Source organism: Otolemur garnettii, unplaced genomic scaffold, assembly GCF_000181295.1.
Source record: "Otolemur garnettii isolate 467f Iridium unplaced genomic scaffold, OtoGar3 scaffold00011, whole genome shotgun sequence".
Taxonomy (NCBI): Eukaryota; Metazoa; Chordata; class Mammalia; order Primates; family Galagidae; genus Otolemur; species Otolemur garnettii.
Genome location: NW_003852406.1, coordinates 32,885,333 through 32,899,036, shown reverse-complemented (window position 1 = coordinate 32,899,036; position 13,704 = coordinate 32,885,333). Strand labels below are relative to the sequence as shown.

At 44.6% G+C, this 13,704-nt stretch overlaps 1 protein-coding gene across 1 annotated transcript; it reads right to left on the bottom strand.

Moving 5' to 3' along the window:
• Positions 1-3,276: 3,276 nt before the first annotated feature.
• CFAP161 (cilia and flagella associated protein 161) lies at positions 3,277-12,840 on the bottom strand. Its single transcript, XM_012801822.2, has 7 exons — positions 12,757-12,840; positions 11,867-11,956; positions 11,116-11,348; positions 9,107-9,191; positions 7,398-7,556; positions 3,835-3,908; positions 3,277-3,472 (listed from the first exon to the last, which is right to left on the bottom strand). The coding sequence occupies exons 1-7, from the start codon at positions 12,823-12,825 to the stop codon at positions 3,277-3,279; spliced, it is 906 nt and encodes a 301-aa protein (XP_012657276.1). The 5' UTR covers positions 12,826-12,840.
• Positions 12,841-13,704: the final 864 nt, after the last annotated feature.

Sequence of the window (13,704 nt, the reverse complement as noted above, 5' to 3'; positions counted from 1 at the left end):
AACACTCTCTTATTTTGAAATTAAGCTCAACAGCTGAGCAATTACAAGTGCTGACTTGTTAGCATTATTAACATTGACATCTTGTGGCTACTTTGGGAAACTGCAGGACCAAACCAGCGGGACAGAAACTGGGTCAGCTGCCAGATTCCCAGACCTGCAGGAATCTTAATCCAGCTCCACTCTCCAAGGTACTTAGGCAAGTGCATGGTTCTTCAGCCCCTGTTCCTAGGCATCCTCCACTGTCGCCGAGGGTAGGGTTCACCTGGCACCTCGCCTCCTTCTTCCCCATGGCTGTAAGTGTGTCTCTCCCCCTATCTAGGCCATTTCTTGACCTGTCAGATGACCAGGTAGGCCACATCAGCTCTGTCCAGTAGGTTCTGACACTCCCTGGCTCTGGCCTGCCAGTCAGATGAAGGAAAAACGGCATCTCAGTGCTGTTTTCATTTGAACATGTTTTGAAATGCTTGTTGGATACTTCTTTTTCTTTTTCTTTTTTGAGATAGGGTCTCACTCTGTCACCCTGGCTAGGGTGCAGTGGAGCATAATATAGCTCCCAGCAACCTGGAACTGCTGGGCTCAAGTGATCCTCCTACCTCAACCTCCCAAGTAGATGAGACTACAGGTGTCCACCAGCACTCCCAGCTAATTTTTCTTTTTTTTTTTTTTTTCTCTTTCAGATGGGGTCTCACTCTTGCTCAGGCTGGTCTCAAACTCCTGAGCTCAAGGGATCCTCCCACTTCAGCCTCCCAGAGTGCTGGGATTACAGGCGGGAGTCATTACACCCGGCCTAACATTGCTTGCTCATGTTAGCTCTGCCCCATGTTAAAACAGACCTCCATACTCCGACCCTCTACCTTTTTAATGCTTTGCCTCCCGCTAATCCTCTCCCCAGTGGAAGCCTTGAAGGTAAGAACGCATTTATTCCTGAGTAGAACTTGCCTCAGCTCTTCTGCGTATGACCGTGAGCAAGCCCGGGACTCTTCTGTGAGAGGAGGAATGCTCACTCATTCACTTCACAGATATTCCTCAGGACACAGGAAACAGCAATCAGCTAGACTCAGTCCAGTCCCAGAGCGGGGTGAAATTCTTTTCTAATTTTGTAAGGTGTATAACGGACCCGGGCGGCAGCGTGACAAGGGTGGTGTGTGCGAGAGGGCTCTCAATTCGGAAGTGCCCACTTCCTGGTGGGTGAGTGTGTTTCATCTCTTCTGAGATGCACGGGATTTCTTTTCCATATCTTAACCTCTCTGATTCAACGTGCTCATTAAAATGACGCACCGCACCCACCGGCGGTGGCAGTCGCCGACAGAGCCTGGGCAAAGTTGGCGGGCGGGGCTCATTCCTGGCGGTACTACAACCCTCACTACATGACGGATCATTCAAGAAGGATCATGATGCCTGAGGAGATCAGAAAGATCTCTGTGAGCCCGAATTGGTGCAGATAGTTGGAGCCACTACAGAATGTCTTTCCCCACCCAGATGGAGCCCAAATCGCCCACCGCCAGTCCTGGTTTTGCCCTTCGGAGTCGCACAGGCAAACCCAGCTCTGCTCTCAGCTAAGCCAGAGGCTCTCCACCGCAGCTGCACACTAAAATAAACTAGCCAGTTGTAAAAACACTAATACCTGGTCTCCACTCCAAACCAATTAAATGCATTCTCTGGAGGTGGGCACACACATCTGTATTTTTTTTGAAGCCCCACCCCCAAATTCTGATTGAATGACCCAGAGCACAGCCTGGGCAGCCGGATTTTTCCATGTTAAGACGATTACAATGTGCAGCCGGCCCAGAGCTGCTGGGGAAAGCCTGTTCTGACCGTCCTAAGTTTGGAGTTGGAATAAAGGCCCTTAAGGAGCCACTACTGTATTTTGCCGTATATAATGCGCACTTTTGCCCATTTTTTTGAGGGAACAATAAAGATTTCCCATTATATTGATACAGGAGTGGTAATCCCGTATCTATATAAGTGTTTTTCTCTTATTATGCTGATGCATTCAAAGTAACTCTATGCTAAACAATAAATGCTAAAATTCCTTTATAGTACAAAAAACAAGTACCTAAATATAAACAAATAAAAATTTGAAATAAAAACAAAGTGTTTTTTCCTGAAAGTTTGGGCCAAAAATGATAGCTGGGTATTACACAGGGGAGCACATAGTGCATGGCAAAATGTGGTATTTCCCTCTCTGCCCCTCACAGTGGGTCTCCACCTTGCCTGCACGCGGGAACACAGCAAAGAACACTGACAAAGCTGATGCCCAAGCCACACCCCAGACCATCAAATCAGAATTTCTGGGCTGGGGCCCAGGCATCCCTAACTGTTAAAGTTCCTAGGAAGGAACCACTGCCCCAAACCCTGCAGAGCTCAGTGGGAAATGCCTGCATCCCTGAGGCGGGCCACTCTTGGCCCCTGCAGCTGCTCCGACTAGAGCACACCCACATGACCTGGGGCTGAGGCACTGATTTCAGCTCATTGGTTTGTGAACCAACCTCACTCCTTACCTGTATCTCCAGGGTTGGCCCCATTCTAAACCCTTACACATCACAGGAACTCCATGAGGAATGACCTGGTGAACAAATAAATGGAAAGATATATATATGTTTATTTACTTTGCCAGAAACTTTCTAAGCACAGGGGCACCACAAGTACTGTGCCAGTTTCAAGGACAGCGTAGAGATAAAGGGTCTGCAGTGAACACCATTATAAGATACCAGGTTACCAGTCGGGTAGAGGTCCTGACCTCCCAAGTCAGAGGTAGAAACCAAAACAGGACGGTTTACAAGAGGAGAGAGGAATTTTTAATTCCAGGTAAGGCCACAATTTACGGCTACACACGGTTGATTTTTTTGGTTCATTGTACAGAGTTAAGGAAAAAACGGGGGTGCCAAAAATTCAATATAGTTCTTATAGCTTTATTACACAGACATTATGCAATAACTTTAACATTGAACTTTAAAACACACACACACAGTTCTCAAAGAAGCTGTTAGTATGAAAGATTGAGGTAGAAGAAACTGAGTTCTTCAGAATTTGGTTCTTAACAAAGGGCCATCATTCATCACTTTCAAATGCTATTTATTCCCCACACGTAAGGAGTTCAGCCCTAGACTCCCACCACAAATTCTATAATCTTAATACAGCTTTTGTTTTAATACAGTTCTCAAAGAGTTCTATACCTTACTTTAAAATAGCTCAAGGCCTGACCAAGGTTCAGTTTCTTTTAAGACTACATTTGCAGAGAGCAGGGCCCAAGAGACCACACGTGTACCAGGTTTGTTACTGCTCATTAAGGCCCATGGCTTGCTCCACGGCTCGAGTGTCCTCCACTGGTGGCTTGGGCAGGTCCAGCATGGTGGACGCGTCGTTCCTGGGATTCCTGGTAACCAGCATCCAGTGGTTCTTTGGTTTTTCAACTTTGTGTGAATCCAGATATGTGTGAGCTACAACTTCCACTTCCTTCCCAAAATAGGTGCTGGAGCAAGAAAGAATTAATTCTGGTGTGAAAGCTGTCAGTCTCTTCACAAAAGCACCTAGAGAAACAGACTGCTGTATGAAGCCATGGGGACATGCTTGCAGGGAGGTTTCACCCTGTTTAGGCGAGGATTAGTCAGGCAGGATCCCACAAGAGGCTGTTAGGAGAAGGAAGGAAGGACTTTTGTACAAGAATAATGGGGTTTCTCTCTAATAGGGTTTTCCACACCATCAAAGTTCTATATGACGATATTTCATCAGCATAGAACATTTTGTGCCTGAGTGGCCATACACTTTTAATTGGGCATCTTTGATTAAATTTACACTGCCCACCCCCTGCCAGCTTTACCTGTGTTACAATACCTTAAAAAAAGATGCCGGTGGACCGCCAGGCCGCGATTTGTGTGGCAGTGATTGATGAGAATTTTTGCATTTGCCTTTACAGATAAAGAAAATATGTTATTAGCATTCTGAATTAAGGCCTCCAATTTCCCAAAGGCAAAAATTTTGAAGTGTACTAAATATTTATTGCAATTTAGTAAAATATATATGTGTGTATATATATATATAACCATGTCTACTTAGCCACACGTGCCATTCATGGTACAAGAGCATTTCAGTCAACAAAGGACTGTGTGTATGAGCTTCAGATCCTAATGCCATGTTTTTACTGGGCCTTCTCTACATTTAGATACTCAAACATGTGCCACTGCAATATTCAGAATAGCACTGCAGGCTATCCTCGGGTTATGAATGAGATCAGTTCTATAGGTTTGCTCTTATGTTAAATTTGATGTAAGCTTTTAGCCTCCGCTCATAGGTGCAAATTGTACATAAGCTGGATGTTTGTAACTCGGGGACTTACTGTATGCTGTCCAGGCTTGTACCCTGGGAGCAATAGGCCTCAATATCATCCAGGCCAGGCATGTGGGAGGCTGCACCCCCTCGGTCTGTGCACACTGACCCTCAGGTGCTCACACTGGCAAAGCCGCCTAGTGATGCTTTCTCAGAATGTAGCTCCTTCTTTAAGTGACCGGTGATTCTGCCTATATACAAGGACTGTCTGGATAGTATCCAGACATTGTTAATACTATTTTTCATTTCACATGAACAGCCCTCACATATAAATACACACACACACAAATTTAGAAGTCAAACCATAATGGATTGACTAAGTACATTATTGTAGACATCTATATGATGAAATAATCATTCAGAGTTATGTTGGAGAAGAACTTTGCCAACATGAGACAATGTCATTGGTATTATTAAGTGGAAAAATAAATAAATATCTTAATGATGTCTCATCTTGTAAAAAAAAAAAGAAAGAAAGAAAGAAAACCATGGCATATGCACAGAAAAAAAAAAAAGATAAACAACAATGGCTTTCTCTGGAAGGTGAAATCACTGGTAATTTTCTTTTCTTTTTTTTTTTTTTTTTTTTTTTTTTGCAGTTTTTGGCTAGGGCTGGGTTTGAACCAGCCACCTCTGGCATATGGGGCCGGGGCCGGCGCCCTACTCCTTTAAGCCACAGGTGCCACCTGGTAATTTTGTTATTATTTTTGTGCTTTCCTGACTCTTCATAAGTAAACATATGTTTATAATCTGAAAATATATACACTGTTTCAAAATCTTGGGTTTATGCCTATAATCTCAGCACTTTGAGACACTGAAGTGGGAGGATCACTTAAGGCTAGGAGTTTGAGACCAGCCAGGGCACCACTGTGAGACCTGTCTCTATTTAAAAAGTTAGAAATTAATCAGGTGTGGTGCTTGTGCATATAGTCCTGGCTACAAGGGAGGCTGAGGTGGAAGGATCACTTGAGACCAGGAGTTCAAGGTTGCAGTGAGCTACACTCGCACCACAGCACCCCAGCCTAGGTGGACAGAAAAAGACTCTAAAAAAGACTCTTTAAAAACTTAAAAATTTAAAATTTTAATATATTTCAAAATCCTGACTCATGTAAGCTAAAAGCTGTTTGAGAAGAAAAAAGCAGTCCCAACATCCAGGCATTGGCCTGGCACTCACAGCTGTGCCTTCACACATTCCCTTGGGACCAGACTCAGTTTCACAGACTATCTGCATGAGGAAAGGCCACTCTGCAACCAAGATGGGTCCAGACACAAATAAGACCCCTCCGTCATCATATCTAAACACAGACAAAACACGGCACTGTCCAAGCCACAAAATGCCAACCATCCCCTCTCAGGGGCAAGCTGAGTGACCAATGCGTCTGTATTAATGACAGCTTTGTCCTCACTCCAGCTGCCCTTCCTAGAGATAAGATTTAGTGAGGCACCTGACCAGAGAATTATCCCCTGATTCCTGACAGTATCCACTGCAGAGCAAAGCCCCACTTCCCAGGACTCTCTCCCAAACCATCCAGTCGAAGCCCAATTCCTAGCACCCTCCTACTGAGTGGCCCCTTGTTCCTCCCCCGACCCCCAGGTGCTCTCTCTGCCTGGCTGGCAGTGACCTGTGCAAGGTGGCTCAGACAGTAGGAGGTTCCCCACTTTGTGGATGTGAAACCCTGCACTCATGAGCCTCAGAGACCTGCGTCAGGCCTTGGAGAAGAGACCTCCCAGTGCCTGGGACACCGCTCATCTAACAATGCCAGTGAAGACAGCAGTGTAACAACAGCAGCAATCATGGCAACAAGGAAAGCCGGTGCCTTCTGTGAGTTGGGCACTTTTCTAACAAGCACCCTAAATGTATTAATATTAAGCATTTAGTCTTCACAAAACCTCATAAGGGAGGGATTATTAACATCCCTGATTTACAGAGAAGGAAACTGAGGCATTGACATTTTAAATCATGGTAACAAAAGGGAATTCCCAAGAGAGAAAAGCTTGGCAAAGGACAGCAGAAGAGTAAAATGTGTTTACTGTTTAATTGTGGGTCATCCATGTGTCCTCCATGCTTCGAGGAAGCACTTTGTGAAGCTGAGCTCCACCTGGCAGACTGGAGAGACAGGTGGATGCAGAGTGGCCACTCCCTGGACAGTGAGTAGTGACCACAGATACCCTGTAAATCTTGCAGTGACTCCAGACAAGCCATCCGCTCAGCCTGCTGGATGCCCCATGGTTAGGAAAGACCCTGGCCCTGGACACAGGGAGGGATGCTGTGTGCCTGCGAGACCCTCGGCCTTCCCGACCCTCGGCCTTCCCATCCAGGCTGTGCCTCAGGCTCCAGTCCCACAGGGCCCAGGGTCCTGAGAAAATGTCTGTCTTGCAGTGACAAGGACAGTGGCCCTGCCCTGCAGGACACCTGCCCTCACCTGTGTGGCTGCCCACAGGTGAATTAGTATTAGCATCAAAGGCCTGGAACCTGTAATCCTAGCACTCTGGGAAGCCAAGGTGGGTGAATTGCTTGATCTCAGGAGTGGGAGACCAGCCTGAGCAAGAGTGAGATCCCATCTCTACTAAAAATAGAAAAACTAGCTGGGCATTATGGTGGGCATCTGTAGTCCCAGCTATTTGGGAAGCTGACGCAAGAGGATTGCTTAAACCTAAGAATTTGAGGATGCAGTGAGCCATGATGCCATGGCACTCTATCCAGGGCAGTAAAGTGAGACTCTGTCTGAAAATAATAATAATAATTATTTTCATATATAATAATTATATATATATATATATAATTATTATTATTATTATTACTGAACAAAAGCCTGAAAGTAAGCAGGCAACATCCCGGTCCTGATGGCCTCACCTCAGTGGCTCCGTACCTGGTCTCAGGGGCAGGGCCTAGGTCTCTGTACTTTTTAGGAAGCTGCTTAGGTAACTCTAGTGAGCAGCCAGAGTTGAGAACTCTACTACAGGAGGCTGCCACAGAGCAAACCAGTGCCTTCCAAACTCGAGTTATGCATGAAAAAAGAGAGAGAGAGACAGGAGTAAATTGTGCCCATGTCTTCCCAGGCTGCGCTCACCGGGACTGGGAGGCCTTCATGCTCCAGGCGCAGCTGGGGGTCGGGGAGGGCAGCCTGCCAGCAGTTTCTGTAGGACACCTCATCTGTCAGGTACACCTCCTGGAGCCAGGACTTCTTAGATGATTTCAGAAGGGTCCTATGGTCACTTGATAAAAACAGCTGAAAACAGCAAACAGATGACTAAGTCAGCTATTCAAAACAAGGATCTATCAGCTGGCTAAATGGCAAGGAGGACACAGCAGTTTTCAGAAACCTGCTCTTGATGACTGTACGAGAAAGCTCAGTTATCCTCTGCCTTAGAAATGCTGTCTCAGAACACTCAGACCAACATACATGCGCCTCAAACTACTTTCCTGTGCTCCAAATAGCAAATTCAATCTTTGTCTCTCCTTCCCACTCCCTGCCCTCTGCTCCCCTCTTTCTCTTTGTCAGGGCAGAGGACATATATTTTATCTAATGTAAATGATGTTGCATGAAATGAAATACCATGATGATATTCGAAGCGACATCATCACAGCTGAATATCAATTTATCACAGTGCATATCAATTCACTTGTGAGCCTCCAGGGTGACCCACGCTTCTCTGAAGTCAATGTCCATACTGGGAATTGATGTCAAGGTATCTGGCTGCCTGTGACCTTGCCTAAAACCACCCCACACTGCGGAAAAGTCTGAGATGCTACTTCCTTGTCTGCTCTTCCCAGGTTCCCCCTCACCCTTGACGTGGAAGTAATGTCTGTATATTTTGACAGGTTTTTGATAAGTACCTCTCACGTGCAAGGCTGTGCTGTGAGGTGCTGTGGGGAAGGCAGAAATGAGTCACTATCCTCCAGAGGTCCTCCAGAGTCAACTAGCCCTATGTATTATCAAAACGTATAGAGTGGGAGTGGTAGTGCACACCTGTAATCCTAGTACATTAGGAGGCTAAAGCAGGAGGATTGCTTGAGGGCAAGAGTTCAAGACTTCAAGACCAGCCTGGGAAACAAGTGAGAGCTCCAAGTGAGCTACGATGGCACCACTATACTCTAGCCTGGGCAGCAAACAGAGTGAGAAGGACTTGAACCCAAACTTCCCATGAAAATGAAATGCTGAAGCTGAAGCTATAATGAAATCAGTGATGGAGCCCATGTCGATAGCTCAGAGAGAGAGAAAGAAAGAGAGAGATTATAAAGCTATAATCATTAGGACACTGTAGTACTTAGAATAAAAATAGACATTTAGAGTCCAATGGATCAAGATGAAAAGCTGAGAAGCAGCATGTAGTCTAGGTAATAATTTAATGTGTGCTGAGGAAGGCATCAAATATCAGTACAGAAAGGAATAATTATTCAAGAGTAAAAGATGCCTAGGGAAAATTTAAATATTCATATAAAACCCTTCATCCAAGTAAATTTCAAGTGGATTAAAGAATAAATGTAAGCAAAAGTCAACTGTAAACATCTGCAAAGTGGTTTTCTCCCCTACTTGTTAGCTTTTGAGGGTATATTTTTTGTAATCTGTGAATTACAGTTTACAATCTGTGAAGTGAAAAGGGCAGACTTGGACCAAAACTTCAGGTGAAAATGAAATGTTGAAGCTAAAACCATAATGAAATTAGCGATGGATCCCACGACTAGCATGCTCTCTGTCCGCTTTAATATATAGTTGTTGGACTGTTTTTGGCAACAGAAAACACTGATCCAAAGTAGATATGCAAAGTGATGACTCACCATTTTGTTTTCAAATCCTCCTGTTATCCCAAGGCAGAAGTACTGCCCATACCAGAGGACTTGTCCAGTGGCATCTGTGTCCAAGCTGTCAGTGGAGAATGGACATAGTGTAAACTCTCTGCTAGAACCACTCTGTCCCTCTGTGTTCTACGTATGTGATTTTGGTTACAATCGACTTTTCTGATAATGTATATTTATATACTATCACTGGTAAATAACTAAATAAAAGATCTTTCCTTTTGGCCTTAAAATCCTGCTGGCACCCTAATCTCTGCCCTGCACCAAGGCCAGTCCACAGAGCAGAGCGTCCCATTTTGTGGGCTTTTGGCTAGAGTGGACTCAGCGTGTCATACTAATATATACTGAGAAATTCTGGTCAAGTGCATTGACATCTTTAGAGAGAACCAAAGTAATGAAAGCACATGTAGTGAGAACAAGGTGGAGTTATTCAGGCCAGGATGAGACAACACAGCTGGTCTGGTAAGTCTGGGTCCTCCGTGACCTTCACCTCTGGTCTCCCATTCTTGCTGTTTTGTAAATTCAGTTTTAACCTAAAAGTGTGTATTTTGAGTAGTTTAGGGCAATTGACTTAGAATGTTAACTTTGAACTGGAATATTGTTTTGGGTCCTGGGTTATGCCAATTATTGTTGTTTAAGATAAAGATTAACATGGTTTTTACTTTGAACTTTTATGTATAAAACTGTGGTTTTGGAAGTGGAAGAACAGAGCAGTCTTGGAAAGGCTACTCTCACTGTTCTCCAGAATTCTGGCCTTCTAACAAATAAAGTTTGGTGGACCTAACCCCTCTGCATATTGGCTGACAGAGATAAGCAGCTGGACCCTTTTCATCCAGTTTCAGTAACATATTTGTAGGCATATAATACAATCTTCTCTCTCAGTCTTTTGGGAAACAGAAGTTATGGTTGATTTTTATTTGTATTAATATAAATTACCTATATTCAAAAGAAATCTAAATTAGGTTGGGCATGGTGGCTCACACCTATAATCTTAGCACTCTGGGAGGTTGAGGCAGTGGATTGCTTGAGCTCAGAAGTTCCCAACCAGCCTGAGCAAGAGTTAGACCCCCATCTCTACTAAAAGTAGAAAAACTAGCCTGGTATTGTGGTAAGCGTCTACAGTCCCAGCTACTCTGGAGGCTGAGGCAAGAGGATTACTTGAGCCCAAGAGTTTGTTGTGAGCTATGACACCATGGCACTCTACCCAGGACAACAGAGTGACACTGTCACAAAAAAAAAAAAAAAAAATGGAAAGAAATCTAAATTAAGACCTTAAAGGACTGGCTATATTCTTGTAATATGAACATGACTATCATGAATTAGAAATAGTTTTAATTGTGATTATATCTCTGTTTATTCTCTAAGGATTGAATTGCTTGTTTTCCAAATCTCCTCAAGTACATTTTTTTGAGTTGGTGAGGTAGGGGCAGTCTCTCTATATTGCTCAGGCTGGTCTTAAGCTCCTCACCACAAACTGTTCTCCCACTTCAGCCTCCCAATGCATTGGGATTACAGGTGTGAGTTAATGTACCTAGCCTTCAGCCACATTTTTAATGAACAGTTAATTTTAAAACAGCAAAGCCTGCCCAGTGCCACCTTGTGTTCAATTCTATATTTTTCTTGTAAAAAACAACATAGCAACATTAAGAACAATGAAAGTACTCAAACAAACTTAAGTATCCTGAAATGTTATTGGAAAAACCCACTTTGCTTCCAGGCAGAATATGAATTTCAATTCCCTAGATCCAATGCTTATGAATTAAGCATGTTGAATTGAACACAAATGACCAATTATCCTGCTGGCTAAGGAAAGAAAGGATTGTAAAGTCCTCTTGACGGTAATTCTCAAAGTAAGCACGGAAGATGAGAATGGAAAATGTTCATGTAACCTCTGCCTCCAGTCAGCTGCTCCAGCCCCGAGGGAATCCTTAAACTACAAGTGGAAATAGACATTGATGATGAAAATGAGCCAAAAATTAACGAATTTCTACCTGAAAATGATAAAGGTGTTTCTGCTGACCGGGATCTTAGTTGGAACGGCGCTCAGCCCACAGGGCAGCTCCAACTCATCACTCAGATGGGCTTGAACTTCATCGGGAGTCATACACAGGCTCAGGTCCCCGCTCAGAGACACACCAACTTCTGTCTCAGAGTAGTGGGGATTTACAAGCATCACTTTGTCACCGTAGTGAATATATCCATCCTGAGATACAGAAAGCTGCATCTACAATTTCAATAGGCGTGTATTACATAAACCTCACAGTTCCACAGCTGAGGCCTCTCTCAGCCAGACCTTCCTCCCGTCTCAGACTGACGTCTGAGTAGGTAAGGATTTCACTGGATTCCCCCAGACCCTTACTTCATTCTTCCTTTCCCTTTGCCAAAGCAAAGCCCCCAGTAATCCCAAATGAAGCTGGAGTCACATGACTTGATTTCGCTACTAATCTATTCAACATCCACTGAAAATTTCTTGACCATCAACTAAGGAGCATTTTACTTATTTATAAATTTATTCATTCTTTTCTTTATTTGGAAAATGCAAGTAAACATAATTAAGAGCAGAATTCCCTCATGTTTCTGAAGTGTTAAGTAATTTAAAACACTGTTGCTTTCAGAGTAATAAAACAACCTGTTCTTTTCCAAATGACAGCTCATGCATGAGATTTTTTTCTTTTCTTGCTTAACATACACTCACACTTCATTGGATAGAATTTTGAAAACAAGGTTTGCATTTCAGGTTACCGGTCTCAAAAGATTGTTTTTTAATCTTCTGCTTTTCTGTATGAGAAGTTGCCCTTTATCTCGCTTCTCTAAGAAGTCTTTCATGTTCTCCTGGTCAAAGAGAAAAGCGCGTGAACTCCTAAACGCCAACAACAGTCCTGGATAGTACAAATTATTGAGAGTTTTTAACTCCGAAACACTTCAAGTTGAAAAATCAAAATTTTGGTATAGGGAAAGAAAGGTGAGCATAATAAAGGGAATAGTGGGGAAGATTTTAGCACTACTTTAGTAGTTTTACTTCATTGGGGAAAGTTTAGAAAAATAAGAAAGGCACAAAAAAGAGAGAGAGAGGAAGAGGGAGAAAAAGAGACATCACTTATAATTCCTCCAGGTAGAGACAACTTTTGGAGCGCAGCTGTCCCGGCTGAGGCTTCCCTCGAGAGCGCAAGGATTGGGACCGAAAGTCCGCCCTTCCCCGACCCAGTCCTGAGCCCGGGGAAGCCGAGGGAGGAGAACACCCCGCAGGCAGCACCGACAGAGTGGGGTGGGGTGCAGGGGGACAGAGAGGGCAGCATTCCTACTCAGAGCCTGCATCCTCACCTGGGACAGCCCGGGGACCGTAACACTCTTAAGGGACAGGGCAAATTTAGCAGGGTTCTAGATACCTCCTTTGGTACCGGGGGCTGGGAAGCGAAGAGACCCACAGAAAGGAGAGTGAGTGTGCTCAGAGTAGGGCCATGAGACCTGGGTTTTCGGGACAGCAGATGAGAATCCCTGGAAGTTCTAAAAGGGTGGGATTTTAAGGGCATCCACTATCCCCGGGGTGAGGGGGACGACTCGAGGCGCTCAAAGTCGGGGGAAAGGCTTGGGAGTCCCCGAGCTGCAGGTGCGCTCGGCCACGCCCCACATACCTCCTCCAGGTAGATGTCTTCGTTCCAGTTGCCCATCCGGACTCGGGGACCGTACAGGTTCTGCGCCATCGAGCCCTGCTGTCCAGCGACCAGGTCTCCCTAGAACCAAGACACTCTGGAAGTTAGCGTGCCCCGTTGCTATGACGACCCGACTCCCGGCAATTGGTCAAAGCCCAGGTCTCTGCTGGCCAATAAGTGACAACCTGACAACCCCCCACCCCCACCCCCAGCCCCGCGGCGGAGGCGTCAGAGTCAGCGCCGCCCCGGAGTGCTGGGCCCCACCCTGCGGCGGTCATTCTCTACCCCAACCCATGTCCACCTCTTAGATTTCATTAATTGCAAAGCAGGCCAGAGGAAAACCTGAGCTGAAAAACCGCTTACTCCCTAGGGATTAACTTAAAACTTACCTTTCTATTAGAATCCAAATGCTACTAGCTCGAGTGCCACTAGCTTGTGGAGGCGGCAAATGGAGCTTTTAAATGGAAGCACAGCTTGCTTGCAGACTATTTTTTTGTAATCCAGAGCAACAGCAATTCCACCTTAATCATGAAACAATACGTGGTCAATCTGGAAATCTGGAAACCAAAATAACATAGAAAGAAGGGGGAACTAAAAACTCCAAGGCTCCCAAAGTAAGAAACACATCATGTCAGTATGTTTGTACATTTCTGAGGTGGTCCCTATTTTTATGAACTTGACAGCATTCCTCCTTCTTTCTTCTCTCTGGAAATTAAAGGACAAGCCTGTAATTTGCAAGAACTCTTGACAGAACCTGAATATGTTACAGCCAACATTTTTAAAACAAAATATTATTTTAAGTGCAGGAGAGATGGACAGTTACTGTAGGAGACTGGGCGTGTTGCTGATTGAATGCATTCCTTAATTCACCATATTTATTATCTGCTAAGACAGGACAGACATGAAAGACAAGGCACCTTCCCCCCATCA